Below are 26457 nucleotides of genomic sequence, written 5' to 3'. Positions count from 1 at the left end.
TGAAATGTGTCAAGCTTTTATTTTGTTACTCTGGCCCAGAGCCCAGCAACCACAATAGAGTCTCAGCTCAAGCGTTTACTTTTAGATCCACTTGCAACCACATGGCAAACTTCCACTGCTGCACCCAGCTTCTGCAACTCAGCAAGCCATATCATCTGCTTGTGAGAAAGGCGATCATTGGGGCCTTTGACTTCCACCAGCTGAAAGGTTGAGAGAGAAAGAGAAGTTTCTCAGTAGGTTTCAAAGAACCACTTTCAGGGAGTGGGGTGAAAGAGGACTAAGGGTTTGCATCCATTTGGTTTTTTACATCCTTTTGACCCCAAGCCCTGCCCTCAGCCTTTCACACGCATGAAATCTGCCATGTTAATCTCTAGGTCCCTAGTGAGAGCCTTCCAACTCTTTGTAGTTACATTTCCATCCTAAACAGAAGTTGCAAGATGCAAAGGTTTGCAGCCAGTGCAAAATCAACCCAGAGCCAAGCTGGGAAATGTGCTGGTTGCAAAACCATTGAAGCAAATGAGCGCAAGCCAGCTGGCCTGTGGGCTCCAACCAGAGGAAAGCAAAGATAGTGGCTCTTACAAACACTTTTAGCAGAAGGCTGATTCTGATGTAATCTTTTGCAGCCATCACCCATCCGGAAAAATGACGACATGGTTTCCTTATTTGTGTTTTGTGCAGAGAAAAGGGTGGCAAAAGGGGATGGGATGCAGAACTCAATTACCTGACATGTTTCACATTTATTTTTTGTAACATTGAATTGTTGCAGGTGATAGATATCCAAGCAGTCCAACTTGGACCTGTGTTTTGAATCAGTGGACTTCACTGAAAAATTCAGATGAAATTAAGCCAGTTTCATAGTATGTGTCTTTTGTTCTTCCCACAAGGGAAAAATAAAAACAAGTGTGCATTCCTAAAGGTGCACAAGTTTTGCAACCTGCAAAACACTTTTTTTTGGGGGGGGGGAGGATTCTTGGGATCTTTAAGTTTGTTTAGCAGGGGGGGGGAAAACCAACAGGATGCAAAATCATTTGAGGATTTTTATTCAAGACTTGCAGGTTCATCCAGAGAATAATGTTTGATATCTAATCAACTACTAGTGTTACCCATAATAGTATACAATGTAAGACCACAGAATCAATAAAATTTCAAAGAAACAAACCTAAGAACATGGTACAACACTAAAAAAAAACACCTGCCAAGGGAATTGTGCCTGCCGAACCTCTCTGAGGAGCAAGTAGTTCCACAACATTGGGGCAACCACTGAAAAGGTTCTGCTCCAGCCTAACGCTGCTCCCTCCTCATTCAGGAGCTGCCACTTGCTCCAAAGCAGCTCATGCTCAACGATAAAACACTCCAGCCTGGCTCCAGCCACCTTCCAGCTAGCCTGAGGCAGTCGATGCTCAGAACCCCAGGCAGAACTGCTGCTTAGCCTCATTTCTGCTATAAACTGCTCAGAAATCATTTACACTGATGACTGCAAGATGGGGGGCATTTTATTTGGCTCCACCTGTTGGGCACTCTCATACATCACATCTCTGGCCTGTATACTGCAACTTTTAACAATGCAGCAGGGGTCAAACCTTAAAATGGTGATCTTCCGTTCTCCAAACGACGAGATCAGGGAGGCCGCCCCTGCAGTGACGCAGATCTCTGCTCAGCTGTCGGCAAACACCACTCAGGAAAGGACCCCCAAAGCAACACGCCAGGTGCTACAAAAAGAAAGACCACTTTTTCTCCCTTCTCCCAAACTGCAAGGGGCTAGAAGGTGGGATGGGAACCTCTGGCTCATGAGCCCCTCTGCCCCCAACTTCACTCTCCAATGATAAGTGGGGTTTTTGTGTGTGTGTGTGTGTGTTTTTAAGGCTTGGCACAATGGGAAGAATTTTAAGAAACCTTACTGCTGCCAAGAGGGTGCTGACGAGAAGGGATCACCCCTCCCTGTGCACTGCAACCCCCACAAAGATCATCTCCTCCCGTGGGGAGGCTGGGAGGGGGCGGAAGAACAGAGTGGATGAATGAGCAATGAGCAAATGGATGTGTGTCTGTGAAGCAGCATGTATAATGATTGTAATTGTACGGTAATGAGCACTAATTGACATGCAACAACCTCATTTGTTTTATTTTGTTGTTTAATTTCATAAATTTTATTCGGGCGCTGAAGAGTGCAGTGAAGGTGCCTGCCTGATTTTCGACAGGCAAGGAGCTCCTAAGTGCAATTCTAACGATTCATCCACCAATTACATATTCCTTGATGTGAACACTGATAAGACTTCCATAGATTCATATTGCCACATTATTAATGGCTTGCCCAAATCCACTAGTACAAAACTCCTCAGGCAGGGCCCCCCCCCCCGCCGTCCTCCAGAAGGGTTTCCTGCCACGCCATGCCAGTTGGGCTTTGCTTGCTTGCTTTCTAGCCTTAAGTTCAGAGCAATTCAAAAACATTATTTTGTAACTCATACACCTCAGATGAAACTGTCAAGCAAAATGGACACCTCCCCTTTTCCTGTAAGAAGGGAACAAGCCCAAAATGAGTCAGGGCAGCTCTAAGGGCCTTTGACGCCTACCTGGGCCTGCTGGAGGGAAGAGAATCGGTCCCAGCTGATTAACGCTGCTGCTTTGCCCTCCTGAGCATTCCAGACATCCGCAATCCACTTTTCCAGGGTTTCAGGCGAAGCCTCATGCAGTAAGTGGAGCCTGGATTCAATGGCCTCCCTCCGGTTCTCATAGAAGCTGTCAGTGTACAGATCCAGGGGGGAAGTCTGCAGGAAACAGACTGTCAGTGTGGCCCAGTCCCTCACCTCACCCTGCAAGAAAGAGGCTGGCAACACAAACCATCTTAAGTTGCCAGGGTGCAGTAAAAGGCCGAGAGGCCCTAAACTACCACTTGCGTGCTTATTTGGATACTTAATACACTGTCCTCCTACTAAGTGAAATAAGGCAATCCATAAAGTAACACAGTCCTTAAAATATACAACAACAACAACTCCTAATGATTTTCTGATAGCAGCAGCAACTAATCCATATATCCAGCCAGGTCTCTCCTCTGCAAACACCCACAGAAAATATGCATCTTAACCTAAAACTATGAAGAGATGGGACCAGACACATCTCAGTTTGGGAGAGAGGTCCACATGCAAAGAGCCACCACCAAATAAGGCATTTTATTTTTGTGTAAGAAAAGCAAGATACGATAAATAAAACTAAATAACTTGGGAGAATTGAGGGAAGTCCAGAGGAGGGGAGGGAGAATAATTGTAAATACCATGATGAATGAGATTTGTATCATTAATTGTTATAAAATTCAAGAAATCCCCCCCCCAAAAGCACAGGATGGCAATAGCCCACTTGTGCTGTTGCTTCCCAGCTCTGCCTCTCATCTTGGATGCAGCTGAGAGCCACCCTGGCTAGTATGTGGCAGCCCCTGCTACAGCCACAGCCTTAATAATAATAATAATAATAATAATAATAATAATAATAAGTTTTTATTTATACCCCGCCCTTCCCAGCCAAAAACCGGGCTCAGGGCGGCTAACACTAATTAAAATTCCAGCAAAAACATAACACAATCAATTTAAAATAACAGATTAAAATACTAATTTAAAAATTCAATATTAAAACTGCAGTCTCATTTTCAAATAACCCACCAATAAAAGAATGAAGCATGACCTTCCTTGAATGTGAGCATTAAAGCTGCCTTCTAAGGGGGGGGGGCGGGCGGCAAATTCCACAGGTTAACTACACATTTTGAGCAGACATTCTTGGTCCTTAATCTCCAACCTTTCAGCTTCATTAGATAAACACAAGGTGCAACGTGATAAGAGATGGGAGTAAAACTTCTCTATCCATTTCCTGCACACGAAGCTTGAACCTAGACCCCTCCACTCTGTCTCCCCTTACTCAGGTTCATTTCTCACAGAGGAACTTCTCCACCCTCTTGACCTTGGGCGGGTTCCTATCTCTGACCCCTATCCTGCCTACCTCACAGGACTGTTTTGAGGATCAAACAAGGGAAAGATGTATGTAACTAAAGAGAGAGGGAGTGAAGGATAAAAATGATTTTTATTTTTATTTTTTGCAAGCTGTTGTGCAAATTAGCCATCACAATTCTGTGGCCCCTGCTTGGCCAATGCGTTCCCATAATTGCCTCTTCCTTATAGTTATTTTAAAGAGAATGATGAAGATGCAACTCAAGGCCAAAAACAGCCAGCAAATGCCAAATCCATCGTGCACAAAGCTGTGTATTCTGCAGCAAAATCCCCAAAGTTGTTTTTGAGGCGTTTCTCTGGGAGAATTCTGCAACTTTAAAAGAAGCTGTTTTGAATATCCTTTTCAATCATCATCTACAAGAATAAAAAGCACTTTAAAAACAAACAAACATACCTGGTAAGGATTCCTGAAGACATCAGGGATGCCGTCCATGAAGAGAATATCCCACATCAAGAGGCTGTAGAGGGTGCTGAACGTAGATCCTTCGCCATGAATCCCTGAGGAATTATCACAGCATCACAATCATGAAAGCCACTGCAGGATATTTAAGCTGCCAACCAAAAATCGCCACCTCTCACACCCAGTTTATCACTAACACAAAGCTCAAAGATGCACAGAGTACAACTCAAAATGATTTGAAAATCGGCAATGATGGGGACTTCTGGGAGGAAAGATGACTGACCAGTTGTCAAATGCCGACACTCCCGTTGGCAGAGATAATTATGTGGTGATTAATGATAACCAAGACATACCAAAACAAAATAGGAAATTCTTTCCAGTAGCACCTTAGATTTTGTTTCGACTATGGCAGACCAACACGGCTACCCACCTGTAACAAGACATACCGGTAAGTCTTGGTTGTCATGCCCTCCCTTTTGAGATAATGAGACCTGGGATTATCCTCACATGCTCTGAAGAATGTCTTTTGTCACACTGGACACAATAAGGTTTTGTGTAATCAATTTTTATTGAAGGTTTTCACATAAGATACTATAAAAATACACTGGGGAGGGGAGATGGGTAAAGGAACAGAATAAAGAAGGAAAAGAAGGGGGGAAAGGAAATTACTAAGTCTTCCCCCAGCCTCTCACCCTGGGAGATCCTCTCTGTCCTCTATCTTCAATCCATTACCTTCCTGTGTGTATCTTCCTTGATATAAGATAAGGAACTTGGGGTGGGGGGGGAGAGGAAGAAGTCATAAGTAAGATATAAAAGAAGTTTGTTTTTTTTATAAAAAAAGGAAAGTTCCAGTTCTCTGCGAATTATGTATATTATGATTTATAACAATTATTCAAAAATGTTGGAAGTATACACTCCAGGATAACTTTGGGCTCTATTAGTGTCCATCTGCTAGGCAATGTTTCCTCATTCTTCATTCCCAGACCTCTCACATTCACCTTCCTCCACCCAAAAAGACTAAAAGAAGCTCTTCAATTTTTATTATCATTAAATGTCAGTCACAATCCTTCTCCAGTCGAATGTGACCTCCCCAGGAGGAATCGGGGAGACTGAAGCACCCGCAGGTGTTGTTTGAGCGCACGGCTGCTTCCTTGAGAGGCGGAAGGGAGATGGTGGGAGAAAGTCCCCTGCCAAAGAACAAGCCTCCATAACCGCCATGAAGCATGGGAAGACTCCTCCTTCAATTTGACTAAATTAGATAAAACGAAGAGGCGCTCTCTGGATAAGATATGCAACAGAGGCTGCAACTCAATCAGCAGTCATGTAAGAACTGGAATTTCTTAAGGAGTTTAAATGTGATTTTAGCATCTTGAGGGAAAATCCCTGCAACAGACTTGAATGGGGGGAGGAGGGGGGCAGACTCTTTTATGTTACACTCATTTCCCACCTTTGCTTTTTTCTGCCCTCTCCTGATTAATGAGAAGAGGCGAGTGTTGGGAAGTGTGGGATTGTTTGGCTACTGGCTGAAGGAGTGGTTATTTGATTTGTGTTTGCGGTCATGTCAGTACATTGTTTGGTGTTGCTGGAGGAAGAAATGCAGGAATTGTAATTTATGACTCTTCAGACTGATAAGAAAGCACCCTACTCTGTTACTATGGAAGAAACTTAAGGCAAGGGAGGTTGAGAGGAATGTGACGCAGGGCTCAGGCTACATTAAAGGCCAGGCAGAATAACTCTGTCTTACAGGCCCTTCAGAAGGAGGTCAGGTCCCGCAGGGCCCTAGTCTCATGAGACAGAGTATTCCACCAGGTCGGAGCTAACACTGAAAAAGCCCTGGCCCTTGTGGAGGATAATCTGGAGGATAAAAAACTATTGTTATTTGTGGACCTTAAGGTCCTCTGTGGGGCATACCAGGAGAGGCAGTCCCATAAGTACGAGGGTCCTAATCCGCATAGGGCTTTAAAGGTCAGAACCAGCACCTTGAACCTGACTCGGTACTCCACCGGGAGCCAATGCAGCTGGTAAAGCACTGGATGAATATGCTCCCATGGCAAGGTCCCCGTGAGGAGCCTCGGCTGCAGCGTTCTGCACCCGCTGGAATTTCTGGGACAGTCGCAAAGGCCACCCTGGCTGCTTCTTGGTCACATGGCAGTGTGACAGAGCATTGGGAGGGAGGGGCTGAGTGCTGACTGATGGCTTTCTATTAGCAACGGCCAGCCTTTACCTTGATCAAAGCCATGCTGCTTATAGTGGGCTAATGCCAGCTCCTCGACAGAGCACACCACAGTGGAAGGCTCAAGGTCTTCTCCCGGGTCTTCGCCACCGACGTCCTCCATGATAAACATGGACTTCCCCATTCCGGTCTGTGGGCACAGCTTTCCTTTGATGGTAACCTGAGGAAATCAAAACTACTGATGTTTTTACTTTTACTGCTACAACACCATGCTTTTACCCAATGTACCACCATGATACATTTTCTGTGAGAGCGTGGTTTAAAAGTATGTTCAAAATAAACAAACAGAGACTGCAGAAAGTGAATAGGGCAAGTGGGAAATGGTGAAAACTTTACACAGGCCCCATGGAGAGGGGGGGGGGTCAAGAAGGAGAAGGAGCAAATTAAATCATATGCACTTAAATCATATCACTATACACAGACCTTGGGGTGAAGGGTGTGTACTAATAGTATACTGAGAGAGGACCATTGGATAGAAAACAGTCAGGGGGGCAGATGGGAAAGGCTGGATTTCACATCCTGATGAAAAATAATCAGTCAATTTGCATACAGGCTTATGCCAAAATATGATACATCAATCTTCTGTTCCTGGGGGAGGGGTGACTGGGGGAAACAATGTTTTGTTCATATTTGTTGAATATAAAAATCTTTTATATAAAAAACAATGAGCCAAAGTGCAGAAATCTATTATTATCCTATATATACTCCCTACAGAAAAGAGGGAATAGCACCAGCCTTGGGAGAAGTCGTCCAAAGTTTGCAGAATGACAAAGAACCTTTAGAGAAAAGAAAAAACTGCAAAGTGGTAAAAATCCAAAACTAGCCCAATAAATACTGAGCATGCTCAGTAGCAACAGATTGTTGGGTGACCAGGCAGTGGGGGAGAGGAGAGCAGAGGAATGGAGTATGCTGCCATTGGGCCCTGCTGACTGGCTGGCACCCTGGACAAGAACACTGTGCACTGCAATGTTTTCTCCCTTACAGAACTCTAAATTATAATGAGAGAGAAGTGGGGGTGAGAGGGAAGGGCTGCTACTTAAACTTTGCTAACACCAGCTAAGTGACAAGCTAAAAATAAGACCACCCAGTGCTTAAGTGCTGTCTCCTTGTCAGCCATTTGACTCATTTTGGGGACTGACAAATGGGGCTGCTGTCAGGACTGGAAATTTGTTCTCACATTGCACGTCTCATTGAACACGTAGGAAGGAAGCCCCATACTGCTGCTGAAGCAGCTCTCAGGTGGGGACGGCAAAGGAGGAGAACGGCACGGAAGGGAACATACACCTCTGAAGCGTATTAAATGAGACATGGCAAGACGCAAGAGGCTGGTGCTCTGAGAAAGAATGCAGCTGGGCAAAACATGTTCAAGAAAGCAGCAACTAAAGCATCATTTTGAGAAGTGTAAGGATGGTAGGCAGTGAGGATAAACAGAGGAGTACAGAAAAAGGATGGCTAGAATTGCTTCAAAAAGAACAACAATTTAAAATGCAATCTGCAAAATGCATCACAATCATTCATGTAGACAAGTGTGCAATAATGCACACCCAAGACCACACAGGTCATATGCAGGACAGCACATTTTTCCAGGTTTTAATAACAATACTGTCTGAACAGACCCCGCAAACACCTGAAGCTGCTTTGATGCTGTCAGATCTGCTTCTCTAATTCTGACTTTAGTGGAGTCACTGCAGGGCACAGAATGGCACCTTTGGGGCGCTTGCTGCAGTTCCGTACATATAGATAGGAGGCCCCAATTGTGCACCTCAGCCACAAAATCCAGCTTCCTAAAAACAGGCCAGCAGTTTATTAATGGTTTGGACTGTGACTGATCAGCTGGCACATGCCCACTGTGTCAATCAGCTGAAGTGGCTCACCAAGGGAAAAAGGTATTTCCCATCACCTGCGATCTGAGATTGTTCTAACTGGCAGCACTGAGGACTACGTCTGGGACTTCTGCATGAGAAGCTGCTGATCTGTCTCTGACCTGAGCTCCTGGTTTTAGTAAAACTCAATATATCCAGCTGGTTTATACCAACTCAGACTATTTACTAACCCACCTTCCCAGAGAGACTCTTTTTCTAACTGCAGGCACACGAGGGGTTGAACTGGGAACCTTTTGCATGCAAAGAGCAGGTGCTACCACTGAGTTATCACAAAAACACTTCCTCTGGGATCATGTTTGCATCAAAGAATTGCTACCACCGTGCATTGTGACAATAACGGTCAACACAGAATGTGAACACCTAGTTTGTTCTAATCAGTTTCTACAACCAGCGGCAGATAGGCCAACAAGCCACAGCTTGTTTTGTCAAAGCTTGGCGAACATCCAGGGTGGAGTAGCTCAACAAACCAGTTAAGCAAGGCTGCTGGATTTGGACATAATGTCCAACCACAGTTAAGGCCACCAACAAACCATGGCTTGACACTGTGGCCTGTTGCCAGAAAACAAACCATGGTTAGCCTGCTGTCCTTAACATACCCAGTGCAAGGAGGACAAACAGCTGGTAGTTTAACTATTTATTGACGAAGCTTGCACTTAGGGCAGCTCCTAAGTTGTTTAGAACACACACACACACACACACACACACACACACACACACACACTTCTGGAGACCAAGTAGCTGGCATCCCCTCCCCCAGCTTCTGCTCTGAACTGGACTGTTGGAGCAACAGTCTTCACCCAAACTGTAGAACCTTCATCTAATGGGGCGCACACAAGCAACCTATGACTTCTACACAGAAGTTGCTGCTGTGCCTATCGCTTCAAGCCCCTCCTGGTCCTGAGGGACCGTGGTGGAGGGGATGGGGGGGACCCCTTCCTTGAGGTCTGGTTCCTGCCCTGCATCCTGCACCCCCTCCTCTCGCTCCTCCTGCTCAGACTCTTTCCCTGCCTTCAGCCCTGGCTCCTGCCTCGCAGCAGGCACAAACCCCATAAACCACTGCCCCCTTCCCCTGGGTCAGTCTCTGGCACCACAGCTTCTGCCACCCACTCCTCAGTGCCCTGCCAGTCCCTGACACCTGCTGGGTTCACATGTAAAAACTCACCACCTTTAGCCAAACAAACCATGGATTAGCATTATGTGTGAACTGGGTGTGAACCATTTTAGAAGCCAAGACAAAAAAGAAAAAAGTCTGGCACCTTTCCACATTCCCAATTTATAAATGTACACCAGACCACAAGAGAGAGGCTTCTCCAGACATCCAATAGCTACTCACATGGGCAACATCTTCCACGGAAAGAAGCGGCAGATCTTGGAGGAGATGCACTATCTTCTTACATGCTGAGGAATTTTTCATCCTCTGGGCTCGCTGGGACAGGGAGAGTCGATGGCCCGTGCGAACAAATGGGTCCTGGAGACCTTTCCTGATGCACCTGATGGCCTAGCAGACAAGCAAGCATTGCAGAGAGGTCAGCAAACAGACCCCCCACCAAACCAAGAGAGGCAGGTGGATGTCCTCAAGCACAAGTTGCCCCATCCAGGCCTGACAGCCAGGTGGAAGGTGCTTGTGGGAGAGCAAGGAGAGAAGACATCCCCCTTCCAAGCAAGATGCAAAGGGGGCAGAGATGGGTGCATTTACCTCCTCTGTGTCTTTCAAGTGCTGGTGCAAGTTAAGAGCCAGACGATCCCACCACCGTCCTCGACTGTCAGAACAATAAACGTCTTGGGCCAAAAGATCCTGAAGCTGTTCCACTGCCTCCTAGGACAGACACGAGGCCAACGGTCAAAAAATGTGTGTAGTTTGGTAACTAAGGGATAGCTGACCTGTGGCCTTCAAACCACAATGGAGCTCCCAGATCTCACCAGCCCTGGTCAGAATGGTCAATGGTCAAAAGACGATGCGAGCCTAAGATATCCAGCAACATCTGGAGGGGGCCACATTGGCCATTCCTGGACCGTGCTGTGAATTGGGAAACTCCTATCTCGCTCCTTGCCTCTGCCATGAACTCTCTAGGTGGCTCTGGGGCAAGCTGGAAAGCCAGCTTTCTATATCTGCATTATGGGTGCACACAAGTAATAGAGGCCTATCTTACAGGGTCTGTTGTAAGGATTATGGCAAGGAAAAGTGTGTGAAGCACTTGAAAGACTTTAAGCTGCAATACAGAAATGCTTAGTAGTAAAATGTGACAAGTGGCCCTGCAACAAAAGTTGCCTGAGTGTTAAGCAGTTTCTTGTTTGTACTTCAGGGTTTCAACCAAGCCCATTGACATGGATAGTGCCCTTTTGGCCACATACCCTGAACATATACCTCTCAGCACTTCCAGTTGGCTTGATGACTTTGTTACAGAAGTGCTTGTTGTCCGGCATTCCCTGGCCCCAATACACGCATTGTGCCTGGCTTCTTCACCACACAGTTTTTCGAGAATGATGAAGACACACCTCTTTGCCCTGGCCTTTTGACATCTGAGACATGCGTTTCCAGGGCCCACACTATTCCTTGTGAATGTAATACATCATTTTTAATTCTGGATTTTTTAATTGCTGTAACTGGGACCTGCTGGTGAAAGGCAGGTAATATATATATTATTATTATTTTGTTGTTGTTGTTGTTGTTGTTTACCTTATACATATGCAGTCTCTGCAAGATCTCAACACCCTGGGAGAAGATTCGTGTGTACACCCACCCAACGGTGAAACGCCTCAAGTATTCTGGGAGGGCTGCATGGTACCTGTAAAGGATGGGGGGGGGACGAAACACACAGGAAGTCTTTGCCATAGAACTACCCACTCCAGCTGCAATTCCTGTACTGCATGGGGTTTTAATAGATGACCCCTTGGGTCCCTTCCAACTCTACAATTCTATGAAAAAGGCTGGAGATGGGCAATTGCTTGGGAGAAGCAAAAGCTGTAAGACAGCCACCATTTCCTGCAATGCACAGGTATCCCTCCTATTGCTATGTCAGGAGGGAGTCACAGCTCGGTGGTAGGCAGAGGGCTGGCCCAGGTTCAATCCCTGCCATCTCCAGGTGGAGATGGGAAAGACCCCTGCCTGAAATCCTGCCTAGAGTATAGGCATTACTGATCTAGATAGGCCAACAGCCTGGCACAGTACAGCACAGGCTTCCGTGTTTCTAGGAAGGGGTTATAGCTTAGTGCAGTGGTTCTCAACGGGTGTGGCAGGACAGGATGGCATGTGTGGCGGCAAGATTCAGGGACAATTGAAGAAACACTTAAACATTTCAGTGTGTAGCATGCCACTGGACTCTTTTTGGATATAAAACCAGAAACAGTATCCATGCCTCTCTTCAAGAGCCTTGGCTATTCTTCCATAGTTCTCTATGACATATTGTTGTGAACACAAATATGAAAGATCAGAAAAGAGAAAGACTTCTTTGTGGTGGTGAGGAGACAAGAGTTTGTTTGTCTCAAATTAGACCTAATACAAATGAGATTACCTAGCAAAAGCAAACTCTCACACACCTCTCACTGAGTTAAGGTACATATGTAAGAGGCTTTTTATAATTTGGGAAGGATTCATGTTCTTACATAGCTGCACTGTTATATATTTTCTGAATATCCCGTGATCATATTGTAAAGCAGGAGTGTTCTATGCTACAAATCAAGCACTGCCAGGAGTCGTTTCGTTTTCCAATGTACTACTTATCAATAAAAAAAAATTGGTGTGATCTGAGCAATTTTTTATTCTGAAAGTGTGACCCGACGACAATATTTTGAGAACCACTGGCTTAATGGTAAGAGCATTCATTTTAAACAGAAGATGCCAGGTTCAATCCCAGGCATCTCCAGGTCAGGCTGAAAACGTCCCATCAGAAGCCCCAGGGAGCCACTGCCAGTAGCACAGACAAAAGGGAGCATGATGCAACACTGGTCTGGCTTGGGCTAAGGCAGCTTCCTGCAGCCAGTCATCCCAGATCAAATAGGTTGGTTCACTATGAAGTCCAGCACGGGCAGGGGGAGAAGATACTGGGTGGAAACAGATGTGAGATGAGGGTGCATACAACAAACAATTATCTGAGCCCTGCTGGATCAGAACGAAGGGGCCCCAACCTGTTCTTACAGTGGCCAACCAAAGACCCATTATGGGAAACCAGCAAGCAGAACCTGAGTGCAACAGCAGCACCCACCGCCCACCGCAATCACCTGCAACTGGGATCCAGAGGCATACGGCCTTCAGCTCTCTAAAATAAAAGACATGAAAAAATTGTCCAGTAGCACCTTAGAGACCAACTAAGTTTGTTCTGGGTATAAGCTTTCATGTGCATACACACTTCTTCAGATAACTGAAGAAGTGCAGTGGCAGAGGCCATTCTGGGTGTGGGGTGACACTTGCCGCCCCCGCCCGGCAAAAGGCGCGTGCTGACTGCTTGCCCGGGGTTCGCTGCTCTGCAGCATCCACTCGCAGTGTCGTGACGCTGCGCATGCCCACCACGGAGCAGCGCGTGCTGCCGGCAAACCCCCGAGCAAGCAACCCAGAACAAGGCAGCCTTGCCCCGCAGCCCGCTCCAAACCTGCTCGGCGGCCTGCAAGCAAGCCGTGGAGCAAGGCCGCCCCACCCCGCAGCCTGCCTGCCAGCGGCACACACTACAGTGCCGGGGCAGCATGTGCCACTGGCGGGCCCTGAGCAAGCTGTGGAGCAAGGCTGCCCCGCGGCCCGTCCACGGAGCGAAACCACGCCCCCAGGTGCCCCCGGGTTCACCGCCTTGGGCAGCCAAGCAGCTTCCTCCGCCAGTGAAGAAGTGTGCATGCACACAAAAGCTTATACCAAGAACAAACTTAGTTGGTCTCTAAGGTGCTACTGGACAATTTTTTAATTTTTTAATTTATTTTGACTGCATCATACCAACATGGCTACCTACCTGAATCTAAAATAAAAGAGTTGTCTGTGTTCAGCATAAAAGTAACATGGAAGGAAGGCTGGACTACATTTTGAAGGCAGTCAGCCAAATATCCAGTGCAGTTCACTGTAACTCTACAGAATCCTTTTGGAAGCAGAAGAGTCAACATGAGGCTGGTTCCCATATGCACAGGGTAAAGAGGTCTTGCAAAAGGCCTCCCACATGGCCAAATCTCATGACAACAAAGACTCGCCAGTGTACTGAAGAAAGCTTATGCCACAATAGATGTTAGCCTTCTCAAAGGAATCTTTTAAACTATGAACTATGAACTGTAAAATGAGGCCCTTTATTATTCTCTTGAATTCCTGGCCAGGAATAATACCCTAAGCTATTCAAGAGTTTTACTGTCAAGAATAAATTCGCCTGCAAGCTCTTTTTCAGGGAAAAATGAAAACCCACTTCCCAATTCACCTCTGCAGAGCTGAGGAATAAAAACATGGAACTGTAACAAATAAACCTTGATGATCAACGCTTCCTAGAATACCAAAGCTGCAAACAAAACAGTCTCTGGTTTATTTATAGCAGAGAACATGAGCCACTTGCCAAAGGCAGGCTACACCTGCCCTGGATTCAGCCCTGATCCTGGATGGCCAGGTCTCTGCAGTGGCCAGGATTGCCTTTGCACAGTTAAAGCCACTGTACCAGGACATCTATTCCTGGAGATGCCTGATCTGTCCACAGTGACACTCACCTTAGCTACATTCCATTTGGATTTCTGTAACACATGGGGCTGCCTTTGAGAGGTCCTCAGAAATTCCAGCTGTCCCAAGGAGCTGCAGCCCAACTGTGGAGCAGGGCTGCTTCTGGGGAGCACAGGACTCCCTCGGTAGAGCAGCTCTCCACTGGCTGTTTCTGGGAACAATTCAAAGTGCTGCTTATGACCTATAAAGCCCTTATGGCTTAGGCTCAGGCTATCTGAAGGACTGTCTTCTCCCACATGAAGCTGCCCAGCTATTCAGACGAGGCCCTTTTCTCAGTCCCACCTCCCTCCCAGGCACAGACATGGGAAGAGGGACTTCTCAGTGGCTGCTCCTAGACTCTGGAACGCCTTTCCTGGAGAAGCTACTTGTTGTCCTTCCTCCATCAGGTGAAGACTGCGTTATTCCTGCAAGCTTTGGTGAAATGACTGTTTTTAAGGAAAGGGCTTTTAATAGTGCTGTGCTATTTTTACATCTTTTAAATGCTATTACAGTTTAATGACTTTTTAAACTGTATTTTATATGTTTTGAACTTTTGGTGTTTTAGCCATGATTAATTGGGGGGGGGGCACCTTGAGTCCTGCTTCTGGCAGAAAGGTGGGACATTAATAATAATAATAATAATAATAATAATAATAATAATAATAATACACCAGGAATGAGATCACACTTTGTTTCAGCCCCCCCTCCATTTTTTTGAGTACAACTTGCCCACGCATGTGTTCCCTGCAGATCACCCCCCTCGCCTCCTCCTGCTCCACTCAGCCTTCATACCGCAAAGAAAAGTGTTTCCTCAACTCCTGCCAGATTTCTTTGGCCACCTCATAGAGTCTGTGTGCCTCCTTCCAGTTCCCCTGAGTCACAGCCACAGAAATGTCATTTGACAAGTACGCAGCACTGGCATACCTAATAAATAAGAAATAAATAAATAAATAAATAAATAAATATTATTTAAAGCAATTATTTCTATATGAAGGCCACCAGAACAGATGATGACGTAGCATTTGTTTATGCAATAGATTTATATCCCAGCTTTTAGAGATGAAACCTTTCTTCCAAGGTGCCTCACAATAGCATTATTAAGCAAATTCATACAACAGATTTTAAAAGATAGTTTTAAAACACCTACTTAACAATAAAGCAGAAGCCAACAATCGAATTAGAAAAGCATTCAGCCCGGTAATTCCTCAAAGTTACAGAATGATGTACCACCATAAGAACAGCCACCCAACTAAGATCTGTAAAATCCACCTTCCCCAGCCAGGTGCCCTTCAGGTGCTTTAGGAAGCAACTTCCATCAGACCTAGCTGACACAGCCTGATCTGCATCTAGAGAGCGCCAGGTTGGGGAAGACTGCCTACAATTATGGTAAAAGTACCACCTGCCAAGGGACACGAGTGGCGCTGTGGTCTAAACCACTGAGCCTAGGGCCTGCCGATCAGAAGGTCGGCGGTTTGAATCCCCGTGACAGGGTGAGCTCCCGTTGCTCGATCCCAGCTCCTGCCAACCTAGCAGTTCGAAAGCACGTCAAATTGCAAGTAGATAAATAGGTACCGCTCCGGCAGGAAGGTAAACGGCGTTTCCGTGCGCTGCTCTGGTTTGCCAGAAGTGGCTTTGTCATGCTGGCCACATGACCCAGAAAAACTGTCTGCGGACAAATGTCGGCTCCCTCGGCCTGTAAAGCGAGATGAGTGCTGCAACCCCAGAGTCGTTCGCGACTGAACTTAACTGTCGGGGTCCTTTACCTTTACCTTTTTTACCACCTGCCAAATCCCAATTAGAACAGAATTTCTTAAATGTGGAATCATGGCATCATGTCATAACTCTCAAACCTGTGAGCTGAGTCCCCAAATCTTTTTTCCAGAGGTCCACAGGTTACCCACTCCAAGTTTAGGGTCTATATTTATATCAAGACAGATGAATTGGGTAAGTGGACCTCAACATATGAACGTTCTTTCCTTTTCCACATACCGTGGGTTTCAAATATTTAATGTTTAAATTTGCATGTGGCTTTTTAATTTGCATCACTGTCAGAACAATCAAATACCAAACCATTTCAAAACATAATATATCAACACATGGATCATGTCAATGGCCCATCTAGTCCAGCATCCTGTTCTCACGGTGGGAAATCTGCAAGCAGGATCCGAGCAGCAGAGCACTCTTCCTGGGCAATCCAAAAAAACAACAACTCAGCTTGATTATATGAACATTGTAACATTTTAAACTCACCATAAAGCAAACATAGCAATTCATGAGAAACATGTCAACAATAATAAGACCAGAAGCCACTGCATGGCATTACTATACAAAAACTAACAAAATATATAACAGCTTTCACAGAGGTTAAAAATCAAAGGTGTGCAGAATTTCAGGTGGGAAGAGTGTGTTGCCCTCAGGTCCTGCTTGCAGGGACCTGGTTGGCCACTATGAGAACAGGACACTGGATTAGGTGGGTCTCTGGCCTTGTCCAGCAGGGCTCCTTCTGTGCCCTTACGTGTAAAAAGTAAGAAGAAGAAAAAAACTACAGCAAGAAGGGGGGGGGACAGTATCCCAGGCCTTCTGGATGCCTCCCTACCGGATGAAATCATCCCGATCCTGGAATATCTGGGTTTTCCTGTTGACCGTGTAACTGGGGAAGATCATGCGCCCCATGTTCACCATGAGGACTGTGGAAAGTTGTCCTTGGCCGCCACTTCCAGCTTCTTCATCCTCCACTGGGTCAGTCAGGGAAAAGAGCAGCAGCACCCGTGAAAAGACTGTTCGGGGAACTTTTCGAACCCTGACGGATCTGCCAGCCACATCTTTTGCTCTGAGGAGTATGCAGCAGCAGCAGTAACAACAACAAGGAAAAAGAAAAGGAAAGTCAACATGAACTAAACACCCTCAGGTCTTCTAAGAGACACATGGTCCAACGCTTGCTTAGAATTATGTCCCACGGTGTCCAATGGGGCCGACTCTTTAGTAAGGCTGAGATTCTTAAAAACCTTTTTTTTTCAACTGTGTCTCTGGCAGACTAGGCTGCTGGGGATATTCACAGCTTAGCCCAGCGGTTGCCAACTGTTCTGGGCCTATGGGCCCATCTGCAGATGAGAGACACTGTCCTGGACCCCACACACTCACCATCTGCAACCCAGTAAACAGCACACCTTGTCTGCTTGCAATAGGATGCTTTTTTCTAATTTCAGTGACGGGAGGGTGAGTGTGGATGTGGGTGTAAATCTATTTATCACAAAGCATACAGAAGGGTAAAAGGAAGTAAGCACTTTCCAAAATGTTAGTGCCTCTTACAGGGTTGAAAAAGACTTGTAGACAAAACAGAACATCACCACCATCATCACATTCTCCATGGGATTGCAGGGGCTGCACTAGATGACCTGTGGGGTACACACCCAACTCTACAATTCTGTGACTCCAAATGTCCATGTTCTCCTGCCTTCTCAAGTGACTCCTCCCTTCCCTCCGTGGCCCCTGAGGTCTGTGAACTCCTTCCAAGAATTCTAACATCAGCCATCTTCAACCTGGTGCCCACTAGATGAACATCAGACCCAGGCAACAGGAATGGACAATGTTGAGTTGCAGTCCAAATTATCCAGAAGGCACCAAGGTTGGGAAATGCCAAGTGACACAGGACAACCTTCTCTCTCTCAGGTCCCTCCTCCTCCCCTATTTCTATGAAGCCACTGCCTGATCCCTTAAGCCTTCACGCCAACTGAAACTGGACCAAGTTAACTATCTATTTTTTGAGTCATTTCCCTGTTCCCATGCTGCTAGAACAGTTACTGCATGCTCCTTGCAAACAGGTTCTTTGGATTGAAGGTGGTCCTTTTCCTAAACCAAACAGCTCTGCAAACTTTACTCAGCAACAACATTATAATCTCAAATCATGGAAGCTGCTGGGCTAACTTTAGCAAGGCACTGGAACACATCACATCTAAATTTACTACACATACATTATCAAGAATTTGGTTTGCTGCTTTGATGCAAAAAATTAACACACAAGGTGAAAGCGCTAAGAAAAGGAAACCAAACAGACAGATTTGGTGATCTATGGTACCGTTTCACTGAATTTGCATGTAACAAAAAAATTATATTTCCTCAAACACATGGCAATTTATGACTAACAGCTCTTGGTTAAATGCACTATCATCTATTTTGCTCCTTGTACCATTGTATTGCAATGACCTTATCCATGCATCATTGATACTGATTTCTTGTAATTTTCAATTAGAAAGATCCATTTCATTTATGTTTACCCTTTTTATGTGTATGAAAGCGAAATGAATATGTTTAAACAACATCAGCTCAGGAATATAATTTCCCTTAGCTTTACGTTCTTCACCCACCACCTGCAAAAATAGATATAACAATGCAGCTGAAGTGCTGAGATGCTCCTCCAAAATCACACACACATCAACCAGGGTAATTCATCTGCTCAAAAACCAGTGCATAGTTCAAGGGTCAATTATAAAAAGGAGGGTCTCCTGAAAGGTGCCTGCTGTGCTTACAGCAGCTGTTGAAACCTGGATTACAGTGGAGCAGAAAGCACAGCATTTCTTGAAGCAAAGAACAGAGGCTCTGCAAAAACCAAATATCCTCTAGAGGCTTAAAAAAGTGTAGGAGCAAATCATGGAGACATAGAATACTGGTGTGTTTTCCTGTCTCTGTTGGGAACAAAATTCAACTTCCTGAGAAAGCAATATCATTCCTTTCTTTTTTGAAAGAAAAATGCACCAAAAACAGAAGTGCAGGAAAGAGATATATCTCACAGGTGCCATTTGAAAGGATGGGCTCCTTATTTCTGCAATAAACCAACTGCATTATGGACAAAAATGCCTTTGTCAAGGGCTTATTTCCTTGTTTCTTAGGGCATCAATCTCAAAACTTTCTGCTAACAACTGAAAAGACAATATTTTCATCTATCAGTCTTTAACAAGAGAAAGTTTTGCAATGTAGTTAATTGGCATCTTTTACTGAGGTTGCAGAGTCTAGCTTTTTCTGAGTGGCCATGATGCAGAATTCTGATGGGTTTTTTTCTTCATTTTAGCAGGGAAGGCACTCAAAAGTTAAGTTACCTTTTCAGAATCACATTCCCAATGCCAGCTTGGTTCCTGTTGAAGACTGAGCGCTGCTTAGACAACCGAAGGAAATCTTCCAAGAGCTGCTGTTTCTGTGCATTTGGGTTTGGCAGGTGGAAGACCTTTGCTAAGGTTTTCAGTTCAGGGGCAGAAAGCAAGTCAAGAGCCTCAGACAGATCTTTTAATTCTGCCTCTGCAGGTACACAGGGGAAAATGCAAGAATAATGCAAGTGACTCCCCATAGATACCCAAGTACTTTGCTACATGAAATTACAAAGAATGCCACACATTTTGTACGTTACAACACATCCTTAAAGCCTGAGGTTTTACTGCCTTATTACACACATACCACTCATATTATAAACCGTGCTATGAATACCACAAATTTAAAAAGCTATTTGTGGTGGAGGGGCAGGGAGAGACTAATTTACAAAGGATAAGTCGATCAAGAGATGCTAACAATGACAGAGTACAAGCTGGAGGGGCTGTTTTGGGGAAAGTTTTAAAGGTCTCTCCTGATCCTCTGAGGAGCCTGTAGCCCAGTCATTCAGGTCTGGTGGCAGAGGCACCTAATTGGTGTGCAGGGCATGAGATGAAGGCTTTGAAGCTAGCAGATCCCACATGGGAAGGACCAGGGAGCAGATCTGCCTCCTCCTCAGGGCTACTGTTGTACTCAAACCATAGCTGTCGACTTTCGCTTTTTTTGCAGGAAATTCCTTTATTCCAGCGCCGTTTCCCAATGCAAGAAAAAGGAAGGTTGACAGCTATGACTCAAACCCCTCTCCCCAGCTATCTGATCCTTCAGTGGGAGATATGAGGGACTGAACCCAAGATGCTATGCATACAAAGTATGCAGAGTCTCCTGCCTAGAATTTAAGCTGAAACCCAGCAAACTGCAAAGGGGCATTTCACATTTACTTGTGTCCGTGTCCTTCCCACCTTGAGGATTTGGGGTAGGTAACAAGACCCTGAGGAATATCAAGGAGAGAAAATACAGGCAACTTTCAACTTACACAGGGGTTATGTTCCAGGGATCATAAATTGCATATAGTAAAAACACCCTGGGTTCAATGGTGGGTGAGATTGCCAAAGTCTCTCCCCCCGCCCCAGATGTCTGTTCCCTTTCCACTGCCTTCTATTTTTTTATTTTTTATTTTTGCCACACAATTTCAATGTGTGTAAGTTGCAAGTCACCTGCAGTACAAAAACTGAAGGCACAAAGCATCCCAGGCCTACGCTATCTCTACAAGTGAGCCGGAGTAGCTGAGATCTTCCTGGATTGTACCATTCCAGAGTGTATGCAGGGAGGTCAACTTTTTGAATGCTGCCCATGTTTAAAACAACCCCCAAAACTCCTATCTTACGGAAAGCATTATTACCTCTCCTTTTGTTTTTCCTTTTCATATGGGGCTACTTTTTTATCTACTCCCACCCCCACCAAAAAAAACCCACCTGTAGTTGTGCAGTTCAGAAATGGAACTACCACATTATTTTATTCCACATAACTGTCATGCAAACTTTTAACAGACATACCTGACTGCAAGAATCCTGTTCCAACAAGCTCGTTGATGTATGATGAGAGATCCTCAGCAATCTCCAAGTATACTATCTTGTTCATTTTTATCCAACTCAGCTTGCGTTGGAAAAGTCTGACGTATAACTTCTGAGCACTGGCTGCAGTGGCATCATAAACCAGGAGAAGGGCAGAGAAAATTCTAAAGGTGCTTTCAAAGTCTGGAATTGCATCTATGTCTACACCAGTGGTTCGCAAACCTTTTCAGGCTCCCGCCCCCTTAGTTCCATAAACTCATCCCCAATGCCTCCCACCCTACCCTATAGAAAGCATTATTCAGAACAGATAATATAGCTCAATGAAATTCAAAACAATCAATGGCACAGTTAGTCAAAATCCAATCAAAACTATTTAGTTAAATTAATCCAACAAAATAGATGAACTTGACGCAGTGGTACTAGCTCTTCTTCTGGTAGTCATTTACAGCTTCACCACTGCCCTAACATCCACTTGCCTCTTAGTGCCCCTCTAGGTAATTCCATTTCCCCAGGGGGAGACACCACCCACTGCAAAATACTTGGAAGACACACAGCAGCTTTGCTGTCAAAAGCACATCAGCTGGCCCTGATCAAAGTCCAAACTCATCCCCAACTCTTTTTATATGTGACTTTAAAAAAAAATGCTGAACAATGGTGGCTGCAAAGTGCACTGGGATTGGCCCTGCTCAGGAGTTCGGAAAGCGGGAATCGCATCACTGCCGATCCTGACTGGCTGCACTCAGAACTTCTGAATGGGAGCTTTTGAGAGGAGCCTATCCCAGCAGAGACAGCACCTGGCACCAAATGTAAAAGGCACCCAATTTAAGCCCTGCTTGCAAAGCAACAACCAGAAGTGCGCTCTGAGGTTCCTGGTTCCAGCCCAGGATTCAAAAGGAGAAAGGAAAGAATCTGGATCCCAATTATTGCCTTTCATGTCAGGTCATGTGACATCTGACATCACTGTAACTGACAGGTGGGAGGCCCATGCCATCTGTCAACTGACCAGCAAGGGGTGGGGGAGCTCAGGATCTAATCCGCCATTGCATTCTGTTCCGCATCCCTGAGATTATTTAGGTTGCTTTATCCACTTACACCTGGGGTTTTGTTATATCTTGCCATTCTTATCTGTCTGCTCCTTGGTTTTATATGAGATTGCGTGGGGGGGGGGTTAAGTCAGTAAATGACTACTAATTCATTTCCCCTTCTGCTTCTTAAACTTTCTTCACTTTCCCCCAACATTTCCCTCCACCCCAGGGTGTCACAATAAAGAGAATTTCATGCAACCTTCTACTAAGAGAAGAATATACTCAAAGCCCAGGTTGTCATTTTCCCAGTGGGGATGAGGATCCTTTGTGTTCTCCCTCTGATGCTTCCCAAGTCAAAAAGCCAGAAATAATGCTGATTTTACAGATCATCATCCCTCTTTCTTACTTCTCCCTTCAGTGGTGGTGGATAGGTGCGGGAGACACTTAGATTTAATATACATTATGTCCTGCTATTTTTAATAAATAATAATAATAATAATAATAATGATTTATTTATACCCAGCCCATCTGGCTGGGTTTCCCCAGCTACTCTGGGCAGCTTCCAACAGATATTAGGATAACATTAAAATGTCACAGATTAAAACTTCCCTGAACAGAGGTGCCTTCAGATGTCTTCTGAATGTAAGGTAGTTGTTTATCTCTTTGACATGAGATGGGAGGGTGTTCCACAGGGCGGGTGCCACTACCAAGAAGGCCCTCTGCCTGGTTCCCTGTAGCTTTTGCTTCTCGCAGTGAGGGAACCGCCAGAAGGCCTCGGCGCTGGATCTCAGTGTCCGGGCAGAACGATGGGGGTGGAGACGCTCCTTCGGGACTGAGGCCGTTTAGGGCTTTAAAGGTCAGCACCAACACTTTGAATTGGTGCTCAGAAACATACGGGAGCCAATGCAGATCTCTCAGGACTGGTGTTATGTGGTCCCAGCAGCCACTCCCAGTCACCAGTCTAGCTGCCGCATTCTGGATTAATTACAGTTCCGGGTCACCTTCAAGGTAGCCCACATAGAGGCACATTGCAGTAGTCCAACCAGGAAGATAACTAGAGCATGCACCACTCTGGTGAGGACAGTCTGTGGGCAGGTAGGGTGAAAGCGGATTTGCTTGGAATGCAGAAGGTTGTGGGCTCAATCCTGAAATCTCCAGGTAGGACTGGGGAATACCCCAGTTGGAATCCTGGAGAGTCACAAAGAATCAGCATAGATAATATAGAGTGTAGATGGCCCAATAGTCTACTCAGACACAGCTTCCCAGGTTGTGGTCTTCCTAGAGGCACATGGATGACCACTTTGGGAAGCAGGCCTGATCCTTGTAAGCTTGGTGGACTTTCGGTATGTTTTTGGTATGTCTTCCTGTCAGGTAAGCATGTATCCTGATTGCAACTTCAGTCATTTGGTCTCCCGTGATGAGCAGAATCTGCTCCAGCAGGCTGCTTTCGCAAATTAGAAAAGGATGTTTTGCTTTACTGTAATATTGGCACTGAGTTTGCTTTTTGACACCATCGACCATACATCTTTCTGGACTGTTTAGAGGGGTTGGGAGCTGTGGGCACTGTTATACAGTGGTTCCGCTTCCTTCTTCCTAGGCAGTGTTCAGAAAGTGGGGGTGGGGGATGAGTGTTCAAACTCCTGGGCTCTCACTTGTGGGGTGCCTCTGTCCTCTCCCCCATGCTTTTCAACATCTACATGCATCCGCTGGGAGAGATCATCAGGGGGTTTGGGCTGGGTGTTCATCAGTATGCAGATGATACCCAGCTCTACCTCTCTTTCAAATCAGAACCAGTGAAGGTCCTGTGTGAGTGTCTGGAGGAGGTTGGAGGATGGATGGTGGCTAACAGATTAAGGTTGAATCCTGACAAGACAGAAGTACTGTTTTTGGGGGGACAGGAGGTGGGCAGGTGTGGAGGACTCCCTGGGTCCTGATGGGTAACTGTGCCCGTAAAGGAGCAGGTGTGCAGCCTGGGAGTCATTTGGACTCACAGCTGTCCATGGAGGCACAGTGTTAATTCTGTGTCCAGGGCAGCTGTCTACCGCTCCATCTGGTTCATAGGCTGAGACCCTACCTGCCCGCGGACTGTCTCGCCAGAGTGGTGCATGATCTAGTATCTCTCGCTTGGATTACTGCAATGCCTCTATTGTGGGGCTACCTTGAAGGTGACCCAGAAACTATGGTACAACTAATCCAGAATGCGGCAGCTAGACTGGTACTGGGAGCGGCCGCCGAGACCACATAACACCGGTCTTGAAGACCTACATTGGCTCCAGTACGTTTCCGAGCACAATTCAAAGTGTGGTGCTGACCTTTAAAGCCCTAAACAGCCTCGTTCCAGTATACCTGAAGAAGCGTCTCCCCCCCATCGTTCTGCCCGGACACTGAGGTCCAGGTGCCAAGGGCCTTCTGGTGGTTCCCTCACTACGAGAAGCCAAGTTACAGGGAACCAGGCAGAGGGCCTTCTCGGTAGTGGCACCCGCCCTGTGGAAACACCCTCCCACCAGATGTCAAAGAGAAAACCAACTACCAACTTTTAGGGACATCTGAAGCAGCCCTGTTTAGGGAAGCTTTTAATGTTTAATAGATTATGTATTTTAACATTCTGTTGGAAGCTGCCAGAGTGGCTGGGGAAACCCAGTCAGCTGGGTGGGGTATAATAATATAATTCTTATTATTATTATATTATTATTATTATTATTATTATTATTATTAATTCACTCTCCTATACAGTAGCTCAAAGAGGTCCCTTGTGGATCACGCAGAAGCCCTGCTTCCCAGTAGCCTAGACTTTGCAAAGCAGAAATTATTGCTCAAGTGGAGTGACCATGCCTTGGTGCAGCCTCTTTCCCAGGTTCTTATCATCAGCCCACATCAAGGCTCATAGAGCGTACAAAATTGTATCTGCCTCTTAGCAGAAGCAACCAATTGGGGAGCATGTAAGGTATGCAAAGAGCTCAGCTAACGGCGCAGCTTAACATCTCTGCATACAGAAACTGTCTTGGCAAATTCATGTGCTCTGCTTACTGTCCTAAATCCAAATCCCACTAGATGTGCAGGGCACGAAGGGTCACCCCTCTTCCCTCTCAAGTAAAAAAAAAAAAAAATCAGGATAAGTGGGGAGGCCAACCTGTCCCCACCGATCAGCTAGGGAGGGGCAGGTCCAGTGTTAGAAACTGAGATATAAAAGTTATTTGCCATATGGCCCCTTAAACCCAGAATGTTTAGGTGCCTGTTTAGGGGTGTGTTTGGGTTGAGGTTTTTTTTTTTTGTTTGTTTGTTGTTAAGATTACAAAGCTGAAAATGAATTGTGTATATTGTCAGCTCCAGCTAAAATCTGACTTGTGCTATTGCTGTGTGCCAGTCAGCCAGATTGTGGTGATGTTAGGGGCCATTCTGGCACCCAAGCATCTTCACTTGGTTGCAAATGACTGATAGCCAGGTGCAAAATGTGCCTGGCTAATTTCAAAAACTGCAGGTGCCCCAGTGCTGGCTTCCTCCTTCCTCCTCTTCCTTTTGCCTATTAAGATTGTGAACCTGTGAGAAAGAACTGCCTCACACTTAACAAATGTGCAGAGCTTAGAAAACAGCAGGTGCTTTTTAAAGTGTTGTACAGTCGTACCTCAGGTTACGTATGCTTCGGGTTGCGTACTTTTCAGGTTATGAACTCAGCTAACCCGGAAGCGCAACCTGATGCGCGCGCGATTTGTGCATGCGCAGAGCGTTTTTAGTGGGTTTTTCGGTTTTCTTCGGGGTTTTTCGACGAATTGTTCGGGTTACGTCCTTTTTGGTTACATACTGTAACCCGGAATGGATTAAGTACGTAACCTGGGGTACCACTGTATAATATTATTGTTTAATAATCTATGTGCATGGAGTCATCTCCCCGCAACCCAACCCAAGAGGATAGTCATCATCTGTCGCTATATTACATCAGAGGTTAGCTGCTGCAACCTCCAACTACCCAAAGGTGGCGGACAGGTAGCTGCCTTAGACCAGGCAAGATTCTTTGTCCATCTAGCCCAGAATTAAATAAATAATAACACGGTGTTATATGTCATGTGTTGTTGTTCATCTGAGGTTGTATTTACCTAATTTTAAGACCTGCTAAAGCAGTGTTTTTCAACCACTGTTCCGCGGCACACTAGTGTGCCGCGAGATGTTGCCTGGTGTGCCGTGGGAAAAATTGAAAAATTCAAGAGAATTACTTTATAAATAGTCAATATAGGCACAGAGTTAATTTTTTTAACATTTTCTAATGGTGGTGTGCCTCGTGATTTTTTTCATGAAACAAGTGTGCCTTTGTTTGCCCAAAAAAGGTTGAAAAACACTGTGCTAAAGAACAGATGATTGTTATTGTGTCCTCAAATGTAAAACCACAGAATTCAAAGAGGGTGTACTTTCTTTTTCCCCTGACTGTATTAGCTACCTGAGAGATGGTAGAACTTTGCAATGGTGTCCAAATCTTGCTCATCAAACAGCCTCTGATCATCCTCATTCTCTAGCACAGCCTGCAGGACCATCAGAAAATTCTGAAGATAATACGGTTGCCCTCCTGGGTCTTCTCCACGGCTGAGTCCATTGAGACCATCTCTAAAATGTTGCTGCTTGGACTCTGAGAATTCAT

At 45.6% G+C, this 26457-nt stretch overlaps 1 protein-coding gene across 1 annotated transcript; it reads right to left on the bottom strand.

Annotated features, from left to right (window-relative positions):
* Positions 1–26457, bottom strand: FAN1 (FANCD2 and FANCI associated nuclease 1). The gene is given in 14 exon segments (XM_033166993.1): positions 1–200; positions 1581–1709; positions 2568–2762; positions 4384–4487; positions 6614–6782; positions 9839–10003; positions 10202–10321; positions 11183–11291; positions 14951–15082; positions 16755–16988; positions 19252–19447; positions 20788–20928; positions 26260–26421; positions 26424–26457. Coding segments are annotated over 14 exon segments (2028 nt in total). The 3' UTR covers positions 1–62.

This window comes from Lacerta agilis, chromosome 13 (genome assembly GCF_009819535.1).
Source record: "Lacerta agilis isolate rLacAgi1 chromosome 13, rLacAgi1.pri, whole genome shotgun sequence".
Lineage (NCBI taxonomy): Eukaryota > Metazoa > Chordata > Lepidosauria > Squamata > Lacertidae > Lacerta > Lacerta agilis.
This window is presented reverse-complemented; position numbering and strand designations above follow the sequence as displayed.